Source organism: Salvelinus fontinalis, chromosome 16 (assembly GCF_029448725.1).
Source record: "Salvelinus fontinalis isolate EN_2023a chromosome 16, ASM2944872v1, whole genome shotgun sequence".
NCBI lineage: Eukaryota > Metazoa > Chordata > Actinopteri > Salmoniformes > Salmonidae > Salvelinus > Salvelinus fontinalis.
Window position 1 is genome coordinate 11889441 of NC_074680.1, and position 22845 is coordinate 11912285.

The 22845-nt window shown below is 42.3% G+C and overlaps 1 protein-coding gene across 1 annotated transcript; it reads right to left on the minus strand.

The window, feature by feature from the left end:
- Positions 1–11340: 11340 nt before the first annotated feature.
- On the minus strand, positions 11341–15743 carry LOC129812488 (protein transport protein Sec16A-like). The gene is made up of 4 exons (XM_055864106.1): positions 15278–15743; positions 15113–15169; positions 14909–15008; positions 11341–11444 (listed from the first exon to the last, which is right to left on the minus strand). The coding sequence occupies exons 1-4, from the start codon at positions 15455–15457 to the stop codon at positions 11341–11343; spliced, it is 441 nt and encodes a 146-aa protein (XP_055720081.1). The 5' UTR covers positions 15458–15743.
- Positions 15744–22845: the final 7102 nt, after the last annotated feature.

Genomic DNA, 22845 nt, shown 5'->3' on the forward strand with positions numbered 1-22845 from the left:
GCTATTTGGGACATATTCTATATATATATATATATATATATATACACACACAGTATATATATAGTATGGTGGCTGATTAGCTTGAAGAACTCTTATGATTTCATAAAATACTTTGAGATGACAGGATGTATTCAGCAGGCGATTGAGGTCTTGTGGTTGGAAATCACATGACGGGTGTTTCCTGTATCTATCTCAGTTTTTCCATGAGCATAGGCCCTAACGCAAGCAGCATGCTCTCTAGGTGCTAATCATGATGGTATTCAGAGGAGTTGACACCTAGTTACAAATAACATTACTCTTATTATATCCAATCAACACAACTTAATAGATCAAAACTGGGTTGATCGCCTATAATTGTGTTTGTAGCCTAATGATTTTCACCTATCCTAACAGAAGTCAACAGCTTTCCCACTGGGCACAGACATTTCATTTTGATTTACATTTAATTTACATTTCGTTGAGTTGTCAACTAACGTGAATTCTTAGTAAAATCAACAACACAAATCACCATGTCATTGGATTTAGTTTAAAAGTCAGGTGGGGGAAAAAAGACAATTCCCTTACGTTGATGACTTTTGCAAATTCAATCAGTTTTTCACGTTGATTTAACGTCATCACATTGCATTTTTGGGTTGCAATTACGTGTAAACAACATTGATTCAACCAGTTTTTGCCCAGTGGGTTGTCACAATGAATCTCAACGTCAGCCCTACGCTTTTTTGGAGACTATTGCCATGTATCCATGATTTGTTTATTTTGTGATGTAGGTAAATGATTACTTCTAAGTAGTCAAGCTCGCTTTCAAGGTCTAGTTGACCAGCTGATCCAGAGACAGTACATAGATCAATATTCAAATCAAATTTTATTTGTCACATGCGCTGAATACAACAGGTATAGATAGACCTTACCGTCAAATGCTTACTTACAAGTCCATAACCAACAAGGCAGTTAAAAAAATGTAGTTAAGAAAATATTTACTAAATTAACTAAAGTAAAAATTTCAAAAAAGTAACACAATAAAATAACAATAATGAGGCTATATACAGGGAGTACCGGTACCATGTCAATGTGCGGTGGTACTGGTTAGTCGAGGTAATTTGTACATGTAGGTAGGGGTAAAGTGACAATGCATAGATAATAAACAGCGGGTAGCAGCAGTGTAAAAACAAAGGGGGGGGGGGTGTCAATGCAAGTAGTCCGGGTGGCCATTTTATTAATTGTTCAGCAGTCTTATGACATGAGGGTAGAAGGTGTTAAGGAGCCTTTTGGACCTAGACTTGGCACTCCGGTACCGCTTGCCGTGCAGAAGCAGAGAGAACATGACTTGGGTGACTGTTTTGACAATTCTTTGGGCCTTCCTCTGACACCACCTATTATATACACTACTGTTCAAAAGATTCTCGTCACTTAGAAATGTCCTTGTTTTTGAAAGAAAAGCACATTTTTCATCCATGAAAATAACATCAAATTGATCAGAAATACAGTGTAGACATTGTTAATGTTGTAAATGACTATTGTAGCTGGAAACGGCAGATTTTTAATGGAATATCTACAAGGCGTGCAGAGGCCCATTATCAGCAACCATCACTCCTGCGTTCCAATGGCACGTTGAGTTAGCTAATCCAAGTTGATCATTTTAAAAAGGGGAATTGTTCATTAGAAAACCCTTTTGCAATTATGTTAGCATAGCTGAAAACTGTTGTGCTAATTGAAGAAGCAATACAACTGGCCTTCTTAGTTGAGTATCTGGAGCATCAGCATTTGTGGGTTCGATTACAGGCTCAAAATGGCCAGAAACAAAGAGCTTTCTCCTGAAACTCGTCAGTCTAATCTTGTTCTGAGAAATGAAGGCTATTCTAAGCGAGAAATTGCCAAGAAACTGAAGTTGTAGCTGGAAACTATTGTAGCTGGAAACGGCTGGAAGTCAGCAGTGAAGAGGCGACTCCGGGATGCTGGCCTTCTAAGCAGAGTTTCTCTGTCCAGTGTCTGTGTTCTTTTGCCCATCTTAATCTTTTTTTTTTGGCCAGTCTGAGATATGGCTTTTTCTTTGTAACTCTGCCTAGAAGGCCAGCATTCCGGAGTCGCCTCTTCACTGTTGACGTTGAGACTGGTGTTTTGCGGGTACTATTTAATGAAGCTGCCATTTGAGGACTTGTGAGGCGTCTGTTTCTCAAACTAGACACTCTAATGTACTTGTCATCTTGCTCAGGTGTGCACCGGGGCCTCCCACTCCTCTTTCTATTCTGGTTAGAGCCAGTTTGCGCTGTTCTGTGAAGGGAGTAGTACACAGCGTTGCACGAGATCTTCAGTTTCTGTACGCCTATGTAGATATTCCATAAAAAATCTGCCGTTTCCAGCTACAATAGTCATTTACAACATTAACAATGTCTACACTGTATTTCTGATCAATTTGATGTTATTTTCATGGATGAAAAATGTGCTTTTCTTTCAAAAACAAGGACATTTCTAAGTGACCCCAAACTTTTGAACAGTTGTGTAGATCCTGGATGGCAGGAAGCTTGGCCCCCGTGATGTACTTGGCCGTACGCACTACCCTCTTCCGGTTGGATGCCAAGCATTTGCCATACCAGGTGGTGATGCAACCAGTCAGGATGCTCTCGATGGTACAGCTGTAGAACCTTTTGAGGATCTGAGGTCCCATGCCAAATATTTTCAGTCTCCTGAAGATGAAAAGGCATTGTTGTACACTCTTCACGACTTTCTTGGTGTGTTTGGACCATGATAGCTTGTTGGTGATGTGGACACCAAGGAACTTGAAACTCTCGACCCGCTCAACTACAGCCCCATCGATGTGAGCAAACTTAATGATGGTATTGGAGTCGTGCTTGGCCACGCAGTCATGGGTGAACAGGGAGTATAGAAGGGGACAAAGCACGCACCCCTGAGGGGCACCTGTGTTGAGGATCAGCGTGGCAGATGTGCTGTTGCCTACCTTTACCACCTGGGGGCGGCCCATTAGGAAGTCCAGGATCCAGTTGCAGAGGGAGGTGTTTAGTCCCAGGGTCCTCAGCTTAGTGATGAGCTTTGTGGGCACAATGGTGTTGAATGCTGAACTGTAATCAATGAACAGCATACTCACATAGGTGTTCCTTTTGTCCAGGTGGGAAAGGGCGGTGTGAAGTGCAATTCAGATTGCGTCATCTGTGTATCTATTGGGTCGGTTTGCGAATTGGAGTGGGTCTAGGGTTTCCAGGAGGATGGTATTTATGTGAGCCATGACCAGCCTTTCAAAGCACTTCATGGATACCGAAGTGAGTGCTATGGGCCGGTAGTCATTTAGGCAGGTTACCTTCGTTTTCTTGGGCACAGGGACTCTGCTGGTCTGCTTGAAACATGTAGGTATTACAGACTGGGTCAGGGAGAGGTTAAAAATGGCAGTGAAGACACTTGCTAGTTGGTCTGCGCATGCTCTGAGTACACGTCCTGGTAATCCGTCTGGCCCCGAGGCCTGGTGAATGTTGACCTGTCTTGTTCACATCTGCTACGCAGAGCGTCCGGAACAGCTGGTGCTCTAATGCATGCTTCAGTGTTGCTTGCCTCGAAGCGAGCATAAAAGGCATTTAGCCCGTCTGGTAGGCTCGCGTCACTGGGCAGCATGCGGCTGGATTTCCCTTTGTAGTAGTTTGCAAGCCCTGCCACATCCGACGACCGTCAAAGCCGGTGTAGTAGGATTACATTTTAGTCCTGTATTGACGCTTTGCCTATATGATGGTTAGTCTGAGGGCATAGCAGGATTTCTTATAAGCGTCTGGATTAGTGGCACACTCCTTGAAAGTGGAAGCTCTAGCTTTTAGCTTGGTGCGGATGTTGCCTGTAATCCATAGCTTCTGGTTGGGATATGTGCGTGCGGTCACTGTGGGGACGACATTGTCGATGCACTTGTTGATGAAGCCAGTGACTGAGGTGGTATACTCCTCAATGCCATTGGATTAATCCCGGGAACATATTCCAATCTGTGCTAGTGAAACAGTCTTGTAGTGTAGCATCTGCATCATCTGACCACTTCCGTATTGAGCGAGTCACTTGTACTTCCTGCTTTAGTTTTTGCTTGTAAGCAGGAATCAGGAGAATATAATTATGGTCAGATTTGCCAAATGGAGGGCAAGGGAGAGCTTTGAACGCATCTCTGTGTGTGGAGTAAAGGTGGTCGACAGTTTTTTTCCCTCCGGTTGCACATGTGACATGCTGGTAGAAATGAGGTCAAACGGATTTAAGTTTGGCTGCGTTAATGTCCCTGGCCACTAAGAGCGCCGCTTCTGGATTAGCATTTTCTTGTTTGCTTATGGCCTTATACAGCTGGCTTAGTGCGGTTTTAGTGCCAGTTTGTGGTGGTAAATAGACGGCTACGAAAAATATAGATAAACTCTCTTGATAGATAGTGTGGTCTACAGCTTATCATGAGGTAGTCTACCTCAGGTGAGCAATACCTCGAGACTACCTTAACTTTAGACATTATAGCTGTTATTGACAAACAGACACACAACCCCACGCCTCATCTTACTGGACGAAGCTGTTCTGCCGATGCATGGAAAACCCAGCCAGCTGTATATTATCCGTGTCGTCGTTCAGCAACGACTCGGTGAAGCATACAATATTACAGTTTTTAATGTCCCGTTGGCAGGATTGTCTCAAACGGAGCTCATCCAGTTTATTCTCCAGTGATTGCCCCTTGGCCAATAGAACGGATGGTAGAGGCGGGTTACCCACTTGCCAACCAATTCTCACAAGGTATCCTGATCTCCGCCCCCTGTATTTCCTTATTTTCTTCTTGCGAATGACGGGGATTTGGGCCTTATCTGGGAGCAACATTATATCCTTCGCGTCAGACTCATTAAAGAAAAATCTTCATTCAGTTCAAGGTGAATAATCACTGTTCTGATATCCAGAAGCTCTTTTCGGTCATAAGAGACGGTAGCATAAACATTATGTACAAAACAAGTTACAAACAATGCGAAAAAACACACAAAATAGCACAATTGTTTAGGAGCACGTAAAACGGCAGCCATCTCCTCCGGCGCCATTCTTTATTGCAATAGAACTTTGAAGAAAATTAAAGCCTGCTTCACCTTTTAACCTTTTTATGCCTAGAGGTTGGGGATTTAGGTAGCCCACCTTTATTTTGCAATAGGTAGTTCTCATTATTGCACAAAACATTAGGAAATAATATCATAAAATTGCTATTTCTACTATTTCAAACTCCATGTGTTGTGTGCCAAAAGTGTGCAATGGATCTTTGAACTGTATGAGAATTAACATGCTATTGATACCTGTACCTATTTGGTTTGTAAATGCTTTTAGAAGACATAAGAATGTCACAAGTATTTATATTTGTATTTATTATGGATCCTCATTAGGGGGTCCAGCAAAATTAAGGCAGTTTATACAAGTACTCAGACCTCTGAGACTACCCTTGCCAATGAAATAAAAGCACTGGCCTCTCTTGCCCTACTTGACTTAATTTGTGAATATGTGCTGACACATAGTGGTTAAACTTAAAATTGCATGCGGCAAGTCAGTATGGCAAAGACCATAGAGCCCCACAGTGGAAGTGTCATAATACCCATAAAACCTAGCGGTCAAACAGGCTAATGGTTCAAATAATTAGTGGTGTAAAAATTTTCCAATAGCGGATTTTAGAAACACTTAACATAAGGGCTGTGTTTCGTGTAGGCTTACCCTGGCATGACGTTTTGATAACCATATAAACTCTGTCGGACAAGGTGACTTTTATCAATATATTCAGCTCTATTTACTCTCAGATTCGAGGACGCCAACTAGCATCAAAGTAGAAATCATGCAAAACTACAAATCCCTGCAAGCTCCTGCATGACACCTTTGCTAAGAGGCATTGTGTCAATGTAAAACTTGCACAAGACAGTTTAAAGAATTGTCAGTTTAAAAAATGTTGCCAATTTATTCATTACTACATTTAGTTAACATGATATAGTTAATTCAAAGAATCTTATATTTGCCTCGATTCGGCAGTCTCGTCCAGATCATCATGGAATTTGTAGTTCTTTATCATAGCCACATTAGCAGCTAATTAAGATTTCATTATTTGGGGGGTAAATACAGGCGAATGTATTGATAAAAGTCACCGTGTCCTTGAGAGATTTACACGTTTATCAAAACTCCACGCCAGGGTGGGTCTACACGAAACACAGCCCTTATTTTAAGGGTTTCTAAAATCCCCTATGTGAAACATTTATGGTGGAAAAACTATTGGAACCATTTACCTGTTTAGCCGCTAGATTTTATGGGTATTATGACCTATATAGTTGTACTCTATTGACACATTGCACATATTGCAAGATGATGATCCTAGGATATATCGATTGAAGTCTATTGAAAATTCGAGATTTTACCATTTTTGATTACCATTAATTTGTTTTTCACCCTATATGACTTGAAGGTTGAATGAAATTGTGTTGGCCGCTGGCGTCAATGCCCTATGATTACCATAGATAGCATACAGTCAGGTTCTTTATACAAAAACATTTGTATAAAACATTCACCTGATGTTGAACGTTCCTATAACACATCATCTGTTTTTATTAAGGTTCCAAGCATGTTTCTTTAGGTTCTGGGTACAGTCTGGTGGGATCATTCTGGAGACATCACAAAAGATATGTTCCCAAAACACAAAAACTGTCCAGTTTTGCAAATGATTCTACAATGTTTCTTTTATGGTGTAAAAAAACATTCACCTGATGTTACAACGACATTCCCAGAACACATTTAGTCTGTTCTTTAAAAGTTCCCTGAATATTTAATTCAGTTGTGGTAACATTGTAGGGACATGACAAGAGATATGTTCCCAAAACACAAAAACTGTCCAGTGTTGCTGACATTCAGATAATGTTTGTATCAGGGTGAACAAAACATTTCTTTGATGTTGCAAGAATGTTGACAAAACAGCCTTTCTGAGTACTTTAGCCTGCTAACGTTAGCTAGCTAGCTACTCTCCCAATGTCTCTCACTCGTCCGTTCCAGGAATATGGGCCGGTGCTCACATGAAAATAAATCTCAGCGGTGCCTCCAAATTTGTTACCCTTCCAATGAGCTTATCATATAAACTACAACGCAAAATGTACGGTTTACTTCACTTTTAATCATGTCATCACAGGTAACAACCGTTTACAGTCTTTCTTTAGTGTTTCATTCTTACTCTTCCCAATTCACTTAAACTATATTTCTTTATTTCCCATGGGCTTCACCAGAGTGACTAGGGTAATAGACGTCCCCGTTTTTAGTGGCCTGTCCCAGGAGCTGTCCACGGAAATGTCCGCGTTTTTAACTGTGCGTTAAAAACAGACTTCAAAGTGAAATAATATTTCATGTGGCAAGAAAGACCGGGCATCAGAGTCTATCGGTTCACGTCTCAATCGCGTTGTGCTTGTTTTGTCCAGCAGAGGGGGCTGCTAGCTATATCAGCTTCATTCACTCTTCTTCTACTTCTAACTACTTGCTCGCGCTAGTTTTAGAGAAAACTGCTGTGGAAATCTCATCCAGAAGCTAGCAAGTGTCAAGTGAATGCCTGGATGTGTATGTTGAAACAGCATGTTCCGGTATGTTTGTGAGCAGTGAATGTGACAATGTGTAAACACCTATTGTGTTTATTGAGATGTACACTGAGATCTTCAGTTGGTCAATATTCCCCAACATCTTGTCAACATGGGCCTCAAACACGAAAGAGAGGTTGAACAGGCTAGTAATAGGGGTGGCAACAATTTCAGCAGATCATTTTAGAAAGAAAGGGTCCAGATTATCTAGCCCGGCTGATTTGTAGGTGTCCAGATTTTGCAGCTCTTTCAGAACATCAGCTGACTGGATTTGGGAGAAGGAGAAATGGGGAAGGCTTGGGCGAGTAGCTGTGGGGGGTGCAGTGCTGTTGACCGGGGTAGGGGTAGCCAGGTGGAAAGCATGGCCAGCCGTAGAAAAATGCTTATTGAAATTCTCAATTATAGTGGATTTATCGGTGGTGACAGTGTTTCCTATCTTCAGTGCAGTGGGCAGCTGGGGGGAGGTGTTCTTATTCTCCATGGACTTTACAGTGTCCCAGAACTTTTTTGAGTTATGTTGCAGGAAGCAAATTTCTGCTTGAAAAAGCTAGCCTTGGCTTTTCTAACTGCCTATGTATATTGGTTTCTAGCTTCCCTGAAGGGTTGAATATCACGGGGGCTGTTCGATGCTAATGCAGAACGCCATAGGATGTTTTTGTGTTGGTTAAGGGCAGTCAGGTCTGGAGAGAACCAAGGGCTATATATGTTCCTGGTTCTACATTTCTTGAATGGGGCATGCTTATTCAAGATGGTGAGGAAGGCATTTAAAAAAAAAAAAATAACCAGGCATCCTCTACTGACGGGATGAGATCAATATCTTTCCAGGATACCCCGGCCAGGTCGATTAGAAAGGCCTGCTCACTGAAGTGTTTCAGGGAGCGTTTGACAGTGATGGGTGGAGGCCGTTTGACCGCTGACCCATTACAGATGCAGGCAGTGAGGCAGTGATCGCTGAGATCTTGGTTGAAAACAGCAGAGGTGTATTTAGAGGGCAAGTTGGTTAGGATGATATCTATGAGGGTGCCCGTGTTTACGGCTATGGGGTGGTACCTGGTAGGTTCATTGATAATTTGTGTGAGATTGAGGGCATCAAGCTTAGATTGTAGGATGGCCGGGGTGTTAAGCATGTTCCAGTTTAGGTCGCCTAGCAGCACGAGCTCTGAAGATAGATGGGGGGCAATCAGTTCACATATGGTGTCCAGAGCACAGCTGGGGGCAGAGGGTGGTCTATAGCAGGCGGCAACGGTGAGAGACTTGTTTTTAGAGAGGTGGCTTTTTAAAAGTAGAAGTTCAAATTGTTTGGGTACAGACCTGGATAGTAGGACAGAACTCTGCAGGCTATCTTTGCAGTAGATTGCAACACCGCCCCCTTTGGCCGTTCTATCTTGTCTGAAAATGTTGTAGTTAGGGATGAAAATGTGGTGGTCTTCCTAAGCCAGGATTCAGACACGGCTAAAACATCCGGGTTGGCAGAATGTGCTAAAGCAGTGAATATAACAAAATTAGGGAGGAGGCTTCTAATGTTAACATGCATGAAACCAAGGCTATTATGGTTACAGAAGTCATCAAAAGAGAGCGCCTGGGGAATAGGCGTGGAGCTAGGCACTGCAGGGCCTGGATTCACCTCTACATCACCAGAGGAACAGAGGAGGAGTAGGATAAGGGTACGGCTAAAAGCTATGAGAATTGGTAATCTAGAACAGAGAGTAAAATGAGGTTTCTGGGGCCGATAAAATAGATTCAAGGAATAATGTACAGACAAAGGTATGGCAGGATGTGAATACAGTGGAGGTAAACCTAGGTATTGAGTGATGATGAGAGAGATATTGTCTCTAGAAACATCATTGAAACCAGGTGATGTCATCGCATGTGTGGGTGGTGGAACTGAAAGGTTGGATAAGGTATAGTGAGCAGGGCTGGAGGCTCTACAGTGAAATAAGCCAATAAACACTAACCAGAACAGCAATGGACAAGGCATATTGACATTAACGAGAGGCATGCTCAGTCGAGTGATCATAAGGGTCCAGTGAGTAGAGGTTGGTTGGGGTCACGGCGATTCAGACAGCTAGCCGGGCCATCGGTAGCAAGCTAGCATAGGATGGGAGGTCTGTTTTTAGCCACCTCGTGCTTTTCCGTCTGTAGATTAGTGGGGTTCCGTGTGGTAGAGGGGATCAATCCAATTGGCAAAATAGATCTAGTTATAGTGACCCAAGAAAATTTGTCCGATAGACTTATTCAGATAGCAGCCGATAAGACAGCTAACGATTAGCGGGCCGCAGATGGGTGTTCAGGTAATGTCGCGACGGAGGGGCCAGTTGGATAACTCCCTCGGGCAGATAACGTCGGTAGTCCAGTCGTGAAGGCCCGGTGGGGCTCCGCATTGGCAGTAAAACGGGTCCGGATAGGGGATTGTAGCCCAGGAGTGGCTGATGGAACTCTTCAGCTGACTAGCTCCGGAATAATTGATGATTGCTCCGGGATCAACATAAGCCAATAGTCACACAGATAGCAGCTAGCTAGCTGCGAAATCCAGGTGTAAATGTCCAGAGCTGAAATCCGGGGATATTTATATCCGGGGATATGGAGAGAAAAATAGATCCTGTATGTTCTGGTCTGAGTCGCGTTGTACAAAACTGGCAATAGATTTTCGAGCTAAAGGACTAGCTGATGACCACAAACCGTGGTTAGCTGAATACTAACGTTAGCCAGTAAACTGGCTAGGCTTCTGAATAGCTTCTGGTTAGCTTCTGGTTAGCTTCTGCTTAGCTTCTGGCTAGCTTCTGGCCCGGCTGATACGGGACACGACAAGACGAGGACAAAGGACCTCTGACTGCTATGCCATCTTGGGACAAGATGCATACAGTAAAGATGCTTAGAAATGCACTTAAGCAAGGACAGGGAAAGGCAAAGACTCTACTCCATCTGCTTCAGCACTCAGAATACACGGAGAAATGCTTGCTTACAGCAGGCAGACGTGACGTTGTCATTCCAGGTGGACAAACAAAAATGGATTTATCCCTGTATCCCAAGAGGGGCTCCCTTCAATGATGAAATGGTGTTATTTGAACCGGACGTGAGAGTGATCTGGGGCCTGGACCTACAAAGTCAGGTCGTGAAAACATCAAAACGGCCATCTCGAAAAGTTGACATTGCAGTAGTGAATACTACCAAACATGACATTACCTTACCAAGACAAACAGTGATAGGGACATTACAGAGATTAGTAGCGTGTCACCCGGTTCCTGTGCCCAGTGGAGAAAAGGTTACTGTAGCACAGGTTCAGGACAGATCCCCACCGGAGCCTGGCCCTGACAACGGTCAAATAGAGTGGTGGGACCCACCTGTAGAGGTTCAGCACTTGAGCCAAGAACAACATGAATTAGTCAAACGGATGCTCAGAGAGGAATCAGCTGTTTTCGCCAAAGATGACATGGACATAGGGTGTATTGAAAATCTCAGAATGGAGATAACATTGACTGATAACATACCAGTGTCAAAGAGATAGAACGGTGTGCAACGCCCTTTTGTATGCTGTGGTGAAAAGCCACCTTCAGGGGCTCCTGAACAAAAACCGCACCCTGACTCAAGCAGAGAGAAACTATGACCTTCGCTCAGGGAAACTGGAATTCTTGGTCCTCAAATGGGCAGTGACTGAGCGGTTCCGAGATTACCTATTTTATGCTCCCTCTGTGACAGTGTACAGTGATAATAATCCCTTGACAGATGTACCAACTACAGAAAGACTGAATGCCACCGGTTATCGCTGGGTGGCAGAGCTGTCTGACTTTAATCTCACACTGAAGTATCGTCCTGGAAAGGTAAACACTGACGCAGACTTTCTGTCACGCTCTCCTTTGCATGCTGAACATTACATGGAAGAATGCACAGAGAAACACTCACTTGAAATGGTAAAAGCAACACTCAATAATGTTCAGACAACAGAATGACTGTGTAATGTGGATATCCAAGGTCACACTAAGGCCATCAGTGCAAGATGAGCTGTCATGGTGGGGTGGAACAGTTCCAGACCGACTGTCTCCACATGATATCATGCAGGCTCAGTCAAAGGAAGCGGCTGTATCGAGAATCTTGGAACTGAAAGGTCAAAGGACTAAGCCTAAACTAACAGAATGTCAACAAGAGTCATACAAAGTCAAACAGTTACTGCAAGAGTGGATCAGGCTCCATGTCTCACCAGATGGATTATTACAAAGGAAAACAGCAAAAAGGACACAAGTTGTGGTACCAAGTCAGTATAGAACACTGATTTACAAGTACTTACACACTGAAAGGGCCCATCTAGGAACAGTGTTGAACTTATGACAACATGACATTGAACACTTTATCACCAAAGTGTGTAAGTGTATCAAACAAAAGAAACTCAGTGTAATAACTAGGGCCCCAATGCAACATGTACGAGCTACAGCTCCCTTCCAGATGATTTCAATTGACTATGTGCATTTGGAGAAAAGCAGAGGGGGCTACGAGGACATTTGAGTTATTTTAGATAACTTTACAAAACTTGCACAAGCCTACCCCACCAGAAATAAGTCAGGGAAAACTGCAGTAAAAAAGCTTTGATGATTTTTTCCCAAAGTTTGGCTTTGTGTCAAAAATCCATCATGATCAGGGAAGAGAGTTTGAATATCAGTTATTCAGAGCCTGGCAGAACTGTACGGGAATAGCCAATTCCAGAACCTCTCCATATCATCCACAGGGGAATCCGGTGGAGAGATTTAACCGTTCACTGTTGTCAATGTCGCGCACACTAGATGAAGAGAAAAAGGCCAACTGGGGGGATTATCTGAACAAGGTCATTCATGCATATAATTGTACCACCAGTGATGCTACTGGGTTCTCACTGTATTTCCTGCTATTTGGAAGGACTCCACTGCTACCTGTTGACCTTGTCTTTGGGTTACAGATAAAGGAACAGGAGAAATCATACCAGGATTATGCTAAGAAGTGGCAGCAACAGATGGCTGAAGCCTACTACGATCGGAAGAAAATGAGTTTGGTTCTGGTCTCAGGGGATCGTGAACTGGTGAGGAACATGTCAGAACGTGGGGGGCCGGGAAAGCTAAGATCACACTGGGGGGACCAAATACATGTGGTGGTAACCAGGAAAGGTGATGACAGCCCTGTCTATGAGGTCAAACCCGAGAGCGGTACAGGCAGGGCCCGGGTTCTGCACCGCAATATGCTCATGTCATGTAATTCCCTACCATTTGAGGAACCTATTGAAACTCCCAGTAGAGGTCTGTGGAGAAGGGATCCACCCCAGCAAAATCAGCAAAATGGGGAGAGCGCTGAGTCTGAGATCTCAGATGAGGATTCTTATCCAGTATTCATCAATAGGCCACGTAGGGATGAAGAGAGCAGACAGAGTAGCACACAACTAGTATCAGATAATAGTGAGGAACGGGGTCAGACTGATACAAACTTCACTGTGAAGGAGTGCCAGCCAGTCCTCAGAGAGAGCCCGGAAGGACAGGGGTAAATATGGAAACAGCTGAGGGCTCAGAGACTCAATCATCTCATGATGAAGTGGACACTGATTCATTGGGGTCACCCATGACCTTGCCCCGCCGTTCAGCCCGGCAGAGGAGGCCCAGAGACATTCTAACAGATAACACTTTAGGGCTGCCAATCTCTTATCAGGATACCAACTAGAGATGTTCTGATGTGTATATATTTTCTCATTTACCTTTACAAATTTCAGTGTGATAATGTTTAGTGGGGGTTGCGTCTTTGCCCATGAAGGCAGACTGGACATGTCTATAGTTATATGGCTGTTGGGCCAGTTTTCTCCATTGTTCTCATGACCAGTACTTAGATCTTCTGTTTTGAGGCCAGTGAAATGTTTGGGACAACATTTCATTTTTGTAGGGAGGTGTTGTAAGGGGCTTAATACAGTTGTATTCCAGCCACTAGGGGGTACTCTGGTGAAGCCCATGGGAAATAAAGAAATATAGTTGAAGTGAATTGGGAAGAGTAAGCTTGAAAAACTAAAGAAATAATTTAAACGGCTGTTACCTGTGCTGACATGATTAAAAGTGAAGTAAACCGTACTTTTCGCATTGTAGTTTATATGATAAGCTCATTGGAAGGGTAACATACAGGATGTACATCAATGGGCGTAAACACGTGACACAGAAAATAAAAATATTGACATTTAGGAATTCAAAATGCATTTAAATATTTTTTGTTCTGTCTATGGAATACATAAAACAATATTTTTTTTAAACATATGTGTATAAATTATACTTGTCTGTACAATAAGTAAATGTAGGAAATCCAAAATGCACAAAAATGTTGTTGTAATGTCTAAAATAAAATATATTTGTATAATATATACTGTATAATGAACATGAGGACACAAAGAAGTGATTTAATTAAAAGATAATCTTTTAATACATTTTTTTTTTGATTTATTTTTGATTTATTTTTTATTTTTTTCTTCCCATTTTCTCCCCAATTTCCGTGGTATCCAATCGCTAGTAATTACTACCTTGTCTCATCGCTACAACTCCCGTACGGGCTCGGGAGAGACGAAGGTTGAAAGCCATGCGTCCTCCGAAGCACAACCCAACCAGCCGTACTGCTTCTTTAACACAGCGCGCCTCCAACCCGGAAGCCAGCCGCACCAATGTGTCGGAGGAAACACCGTGTACCTGGCCCCCCTTGGCTGGCGCGCACTGCGCCCGGCCCGCCACAGGAGTCGCTGGAGCGCGATGAGACAAGGATATCCCTACCGGCCAAACCCTCCCTACCCCGGACGACGCTATGCCAATTGTGCGTCGCCCCACGGACCTCCCGGTCGCGGCCGGCTGCGACAGAGCCTGGGCGCGAACCCAGAGACTCTGGTGGTGCAGTTAGCACTGCGATGCATTAATACATTTTTAATGCTGAAAAAATCTTTGTATGGCAAATCCACTCTGAGAAAATGGCCTGTTGGACAAAAATAGTTAACATTCTTGCTACTTCAGCCATTTGCTATGTTAAAGTAAAATCTTAGTTAATGATGAATGGATACAATTTGAAAGGATTTTCCAGAGTCATACCTCAGTAAGTTAGAGTGTCAGGTGGCACAACCATTGGTGCCTTGAGGTCAAAGTGTGAAGGAGGGAGCAAGCCAGAGAGCTGTCTAGGAAGCAGTCCAGGCCCATAGCTTGGAGGCTTTGAGTTGGTCCCATCATTGTAGGGTATCTGTTGCCCCATAGACCTGCTGGTAGTGGGAAAGGCGTTAGCAGGAGACCACCAGGGACATATATGATTGGCTGACAGTCTTGGTTAAACCACATGTATTCCAAAGCAATATTCACCTGCTTTCATAGAGTAAGGATTCACTCCTTTGGGGACACTGCCAGTGTTCCCCTGATATCCATATGTCCCCATCGGTGGAGGTGGTTGTACACACTTGTTCTGTAAAACACATCAACACATTTTCCAAATTGTTAGTAATATTATCACAGTTCAAATACAATGGTTGTTTACTGTTTTTAATTTAATTGAATTTAAGTGTCTACCTCAGCCTTTGGCTCAGTTTTGTTAACCCATCTGTGCAGAGTTGGATCCCAGACAATCTGAGGAAGAAGATTATTAGCAATGTGAAGCAAGCCACACTTTTTTTTTTTTTTAAATCCACTCAATTGTCTCTACATAGAATATAGTGTTAAGAAGCAGTTCCTTACAGATCTGTCTTTGTCCTCAGGTAGATGAACCTCCTTAGCTCTTCCACTCCCAAAGACCCAGCTGAGCCAGCCTCCACTGTTATTGTGAACAGCAGGGGTCTCGGGCTCAGCCACCGGCCGGCTGCCAGTCTGGCACTGAGGGTTGGCCTCGGAGTGTTCCGGCTTGGTGATGGACATCATATCAGGATGCTCAACATATCCAAGTCGGACATCTGTAATAAGTGGGAGAAGTCAGGCCACTCTGCTCATGTCACCATACAGAACAATTACTAGCTGACAGGTAGGAACGTCTCGCTCTGATACTCTGTTACAACCCAATCTTAACCTACACGCAGTCACAGGGATTACTGGGAGGTTACTCCAGGACTCTGCAATCGCATTGTTTTGGTTGCAAAATCAACAATTCCCTGCATATTATGCGAGGGCTTACAAATTTGACCAATCACCAAACTATTTCTGCATAAAATAGTCACATCACAATATTATCGCATAGAACTGACCCATTACCACGGTACAAAAAGAGGGCTCGCAATTTCAACCAATCACCGCACATTTACTGCATAACATGGTTCAATCAAGCCACAAGTCACAGTTTTCCCCCTTGTCAGTACATTCTTGCAACAAATTGGACAAAACTATTTCATATTGCTATGCAAAATGTCATAATTGTCGCTGCAAAATCTAGCATATTTATCCGCAAATATCAAAAAAATGCATGCGAAATCCTGGAGAGATTCACCGGAGTATGAAAATGTATACACTCACTACTGTAAGTCGCTCTGGATAAGAGCGTATGCTAAATGACTAAAATATAAAAGTCAAATGGAGCTAAACCTGTTTTATGTAGAAAATGTATGAAAGTATTACAGCTATACACTCACATGAGCCAAACATTTAATCTGTCACTGTCACGATTGTCGTAAAGATGAGACCAAGGCGCAGCGTGAGTAGAGTTCCACATCATTTTAAATCAACTGAACTAAACTAAACTAAACTAAACTAAACTAAACTAAACTAAACTAAACTAAACTAAACTAAACTAAACTAAACTAAACTAAACTAAACTAAACTAAACTAAACTAAACTAAACGTGACGCTACATGTGTGCACTCAGGCAACTCAATGTAGACAAGATCCCACAACACAAACGAGAAAAATGGCTACCTAAATATGATCCCCAATCAGAGACAACAATAAACAGCTGTCTCTGATTGGGAACCATATCAGGCCAACATAGACATACAACACCCCTAGACATACAACACCCCTAGACATACAACACCCCTAGACATACAAAAACCCTAGACATACAAAAACCCTAGACATAGAAAACTAGCGTACCCACCCTAGTCACACCCTGACCTAACCAAAATATATAGAAAAACAGAGATATCTAAGGTCAGGGCGTGACAATCACAAATTATTCTCACGCTATCACAATGGTCATTTCTTTACTAATTAGGTAAGGTTAAGTGACCTCTTCTCTTGGAATAGAAATCCACAGGTGGAGTACATGCTCCACCATCCTATTTCCACATTGGTGCCACCATGGGGATGATAGGAGGTGGTTGTGGATGATTGTTTCCATTCTTCACAGGGACACTGGCTGTGAGGAGGATCTCCTCCCTCTCTGCAGGGACACTAGCCTTTGGGACGATCCACTCACTGTGCGCAGGGACGCTGGCCTTTGGGAAGATTACCTCCCTCTCAGCAGGGACACTAGCCTTTGGGACAATCCCCTCCCTGTGTGCAGGGACGCTGGCCATCAGGAGGATCAACTCTTTTTGTGCAGGGATGAGGCCTGATGCTCTGAGGATCTTCTTCTTCTGCACAGTGATAGAAGCTGCTGGAAGAATCCCCTCCCTCTGTGCAGTGATGATGGCTGCTGGGAGAATCCCATCCCTCTGTGACGGCTGTGAGGAGGATGTCCTCCCTCTCTTCAGGGATGAGGCCTGATGCTCGGAGGATCTCCTCCCTCTGCACAGCAACTTTGGCTGCTATGATGATCTGCAGGTATAATATAGAGCATATAGTCATTCCCTAAAAAATTAACCACTTGGAATCTGTAACATCATTGACACATACACTGCGTGTATTAAACATTAAGAACACCTTCTCTTTCTGTGACATAGACTAATCAGGTAAAAGCTATAATCCCTTATTGATGTCAATTGTTAAATCTTCTTCTCAGTGTAGATGAATGGGAGGAGACAGGTTAAATAATGCTTTTTAGACAATTGAGACATGAATTGTGTATGAGTGTCATTCAGAGGGTGAATAAGCAAGACAAAAGATTTAAGTCCCTTTTAACAGAGTATGGTAGTAGGTGCCCGGTGCACCGGTTTGTGTCAAGAACTGCAATGCTGTTGTGTTTTTCACGATCAACAGTTTTCCCTGAGTATCAAGAATGGTACACCACCAAGGGGGGTAACTCAATAGGACGGTGTTCTTAATGTTTTGTTCACTCAGTGTACATCAATCCATAGCATATACTTTCATTTGTATGTGTGCTGATACTGTAAATACACAAATTATATTAATGTTATCTACAATATATTATAATACCGTAAGCCTCCCTGCTGCAGGGGCATTTCCTCCTACAATTTTGAGTTGATTTTCTTCACTTTAGCAATATTTTGATTCTTTGTTAATTTTCACATTTATTGTGTTTGGAATGACACTGTTACTACAGCATTTGATGTAAGTATGTAGGACAATTACCCATAATGCTCACTGACTGAACATTCAAAATTACCATGGCAATTATTGACGCATTCACATGCCATCGGAAACATGGAATCTCAGAGTTAAATGAATGTAAGTTATTAGCGTAGATCTTCCTACTGGTTGATTCTGATACTTCACAAGTGGGAAACTTGAAATCATCATTCCATAACGAGTTAGCGAGTCAGAAATGTCTGAATTTCCTAGTTCCGACTTGAAGGGCCTTCTATGATGTAGGGCAGGTCAGTAACCAAATGATTTAACTGTGCCCAGTCGCACACAGACTTTTATGGTCACACAAGTTGCCACCGGTGGATTCAAAATGAGTAGCCTAACAATTATTTACATGGTACCAGGTACATTTGCAACCAAATAATTTTTCTGTGATAAATCAATAATAGTTGCACACATAGGGTAACAGTGAGCAATGAGCAAGATAACCATAGACGGGAAGTTGACAATAGCTTATTATTAGTGTAAATAAATTGTATTTCTATGGTTGCAGTCCTCAAAGATTGAATTGCATTGAATTGAATTAATCAGATCCAATGATTTACTGCCAGTAGGGTGGGGTACCGCTAGTCATCATTATTATAATCACCATCTCAATCCATATCACCATACCATCATAGACCTATTCTTCTGTATCTGAGACTCATCTGACACTACCTTAGATATGGCAGTCTGCAACTCAATACACTGCCCCTGCATGGTGTTCAGCGTCCCCTGCATGTGGTTAATCGACTGCTTAACATCGTTCAGCAGGATCTGAATGTCAAGCCTGCAAGAAATCAGGCGGTTCAACATACTGAGATGACGAGAGGCTTCAGACCATGCCCATTGGACCATCTCTAGGATTCTTTCTCACTTAACACCAATCTTATTAGTAACTTTGTGCAGAAGATGTTACTATAGGGTTATTTAGAAGGAAAAAAGTGTACTTTGTCAGGCGCCAAAAGGATGACGGGATGTCTCCCTACTCCAGTGAGCTCTGCTGGCAGGTCTTGCTCACTGTTGGAGGAACGGGAGCCAAATTAGAGGAAACATATCTATGGTTGTTCAGCAATGAACCATTCATGGCATAATGGGGATTGTCCTTCCCTGTGAAAAGAATAACAACAGCTGGGGTTTACTTTCTCAAATGTAGATAATGTAATACAGTCTTTAAACCCATCAGAAACGTAGTGCTTACCTCCATGAAAATATTGGCCCCTGTTATTTTGGGCAGCACTGTCCCAATGTTGACAACTAGTTCCAACTCGTGATGAGAAGGTCTTGATGAAACGATCAAGTCAACATTTTGTTAGACATTTCAGAGATAGCATTAACAATTGTACATAAAACAGTGCTTCCAGATATTGAGGTATCTTTCCTTCTGAGGTATGTCAAAAAAATCTGGTGTGTGAGTACTCACATGAAAGGTATCCATGATTCTTGATTAAGCCAATCATGTATGTGATTACCATCCTATGGGTCAGGAGCTGGAATTATTGCTACACAGCTTTCAGGTGACTATGTCTTGGGCCTGGATGAATCATTGAAATACAAGTAATATTGTGAATTTGTGATGCATAATTGCCATTGTAATTTGGAATATTCCATCGAAGTTATTTGTTCTGACAGTCAAAACAACAAACTTTTACGATTAATCACTTGACTGGAGTAACTTGAGTTCGGAACTAAAAGATTAAAAGTAGGCTATAGCTTGACGCATATCCTTACCTTGGACAAGCGTATCCAAAAGGCCTATCCAGTCCTGCGTGAAGATACCTTTAGGCAGATAAAAGCGCGGGACGGTTTGAGACACGCTCGGTATTGTGAATCTGTCACACTGATATAAAAGCACGTTTTCATGTATCATTTACACTGTAGTTTTAAACAATACCGTGGTTTCCATTGAACTCACAAACATATTCGGCCACTTGCGTCACAGATTACAGTCACTGAACATGGGTTTAATAGCTATATTAGCTACATGTACCGTATATGCACATCGTATTGAATTGAGTTTACATTTACTGCACCACTGAAACTATTTAGCCTAATCCTATGAGGATCATATGTCAAATGTCAGGATCATGGCACATGAAAACATAATGAAATTGACCGCAGATTATAAAATTCACTGTGACACAATATCCATGCAATTTCAATTAAATTACGTTGAACCAACGTGGAATAAACATTGAATTGATTTATGTGCCAATTGGGAAGTGATCAATTCGAAATGATTGAATACATACAGTATTACAAAGAAAGAGATACAAAAATTGCTTCGAAAAGCTCTAAAAAGTCTCATTTCCCTGGGCCACACAAAAGTAAAATGTATGTACGCATTACAGTAATTCGCTTTGGATGAAAGCGTCTGCCTTCAAATCTCTAACTCTCACACATATTTACAATCTCGCGATGTTTATTTCTGGCGCTTTCACGTTTGCGGGATTTTGTGAAGTAAATGATGCGCAGGAGAGCTCCTTGAAATCAGCGACATTAATGGGTCCAAATCGAGCAAAAAGCTTCAAATTAAAAGTCCATCGTTTACTTGAACACATCACAAATTGTGGTATATTTCCCTGTTTCAAGATGCGTTCTGTTTCGTTTCTCTGATCTCTGAAAAGTAATTTAGGTTTTCAATATTCTTTATTAAATAATATCTGGAATAATAGTTTAATTTCCATTCCACTAGATGGCACTATCCCCTATGCTACTCCCTGTCAGGGGTCTGAGGATTCTGAAACAAAATAGTCTAGGCTCTTGAAACGCATCGGTGCGTTGGTAGATGTGCTGTACATTGTTATAAACACCTATTACACTGCTATAGACGTATCAACGTCATGCACTGTTATAAACACATATTACATTATAAATGATGACCCTGTGTAGAGCATGCCGATCCCACCATTTTACATTCGTAAAATGTATGTGCAAATGACTGTAAGTCGCTTTGGATGAAAGCATCTGCTAAATGGCATATATTATGATTACATTGTTTAAACAACAGGCCTACAATGTGAAAGTCTATTGCTTTTTCAAATGAATATTTGTGTTGGAACTTTACATCCGTTGGAAAGGCAGCACATGTATCTGTTTAATTACTACCTGATTAAAAAGTTGTGGACAGAAATGTGGGTATACTATAATACAAGTTAAAATAATGACAAGCACATCTTGTTCTTTTTGAATTCAGGTTTAATTAAGTCAGGGTAGCTTGGTTATCATGGCTACGTGTAACAATATTGAGATCCCCCCTGGGACCAGAACTGGAATGAGTATTACTAAACCAATATACCCTCAACTATACAGACACACAAGAATGTAGTGCTGCTGACCTGGGTTCCAGAACCACTAGGCGAGTCACCCTGCAGACCCACTAAGGGGCGGCACGTAGCCTCAAGGTTAGATCATTGGGCCAGTTACCGAAAGGTTGCTGGCTCAAATACCGGAGCCGACAAAGTGGGAAAATAAGGCACTTGTGGGTGTCTCAGAGGGAGTTGGGATATGAAAAAAAAGTCCATTGCACAATTGTGTGTAAGTTAAAATGCTCCATCATTCTTGCCAATGCAGGTTTGTAGTGTTGTAATACTGCTGTAATACTGTAGCTAATCTTTGACTAGAGTTGGGTCTTGATAGGAGAGACTGAGTAAGGAGTAGTAAAGCCCCTGCCAACCAGGACCTCTCAACCCTCCTGTTCTAAGTCCTCTGTGAACTTCCTGACCTTGAACAAGACCTCCATGTTGACTGTGGGTTGCGTGGTATATAGTGAGGGCAGCATGTCGGACTGGAGGGCAGAGGGACACACACAGAAGAGAAACAAAATCATGAGCATGGTTCAGTAATTACACAAATGTGAGAGTCAGTTTGCAATGCCTGGATGTGCATGTTGAAACAGCATGTTCCAGTATGTTTGTGAGCAGTGAATGTGAGTACGTCTGTGCTGTGAATGTGTGTTTCTCACCATGCAGATGATGGGCTACAGCAGCTTGTCGCTAGGCACATCCATCCAGGTCAATTCTATGGCAGCCGGGTCACCTGGCGAGCACGGGGTCAGAAGGTCATCCACCATCAATTGACTGGTGGCACAGGATGGCCCTCGCACCTAGAGTACCATCACAAACAACAAAATATCTTAAAATCTCCTAAATTGTAGAGAAAGAGATACACCTTTAGTGTTCTGTACAAGAGTCGACTTCAATAGAGTTACCATACAGTATTAGCAGAAACTTTTTTAATAAATCACAAATGACTGAAATTACAGTATAGACAGAGAGATAATCCTATATGTTCATCTTACTATATTTCTACAATGCCAAAACAGTGTGTATTATTTGCAATGAAACTGTCCCTGTTTGTAAATAATTAAATCTGAGACGTCAATAGGGATCTGAGCACGGTACTTTCAAGTTAGGCCTACCTTTCCACCCCAGACCGAGTAGGCCTACTGACGCAGAATAATGTAAGCTTCAACTGATGGCTAATCTTCTTCCTTGGCTTAACCCAACGAGAGGTCACAAGTGTTTCCCTAAAAGCTGTCTGGGTTTAAATGTATTTTATTGTACAGAAAGTGAATAGCTTAATCAATTGATAGTGACAGAATTAGATTATTTCCAAATTAAACAACGATATCCCCATATGCATCAGAGTCACGTCTTTCCCGGGTATTCCTATTTTACAGCTTGTTTCTAGCATTAAGTATCGCGGACCAAAGTGCTGTTATAGATAACTGTATATAATCACATCCGTTTAATTTTCTTCAAAATCTTAAACTAACAGTGTACTTTTTGCCCTTTTCTTTAACAAGAGGTAACAAGAGCTATGGCATACTTTAACAAGAGCTATGGCATACC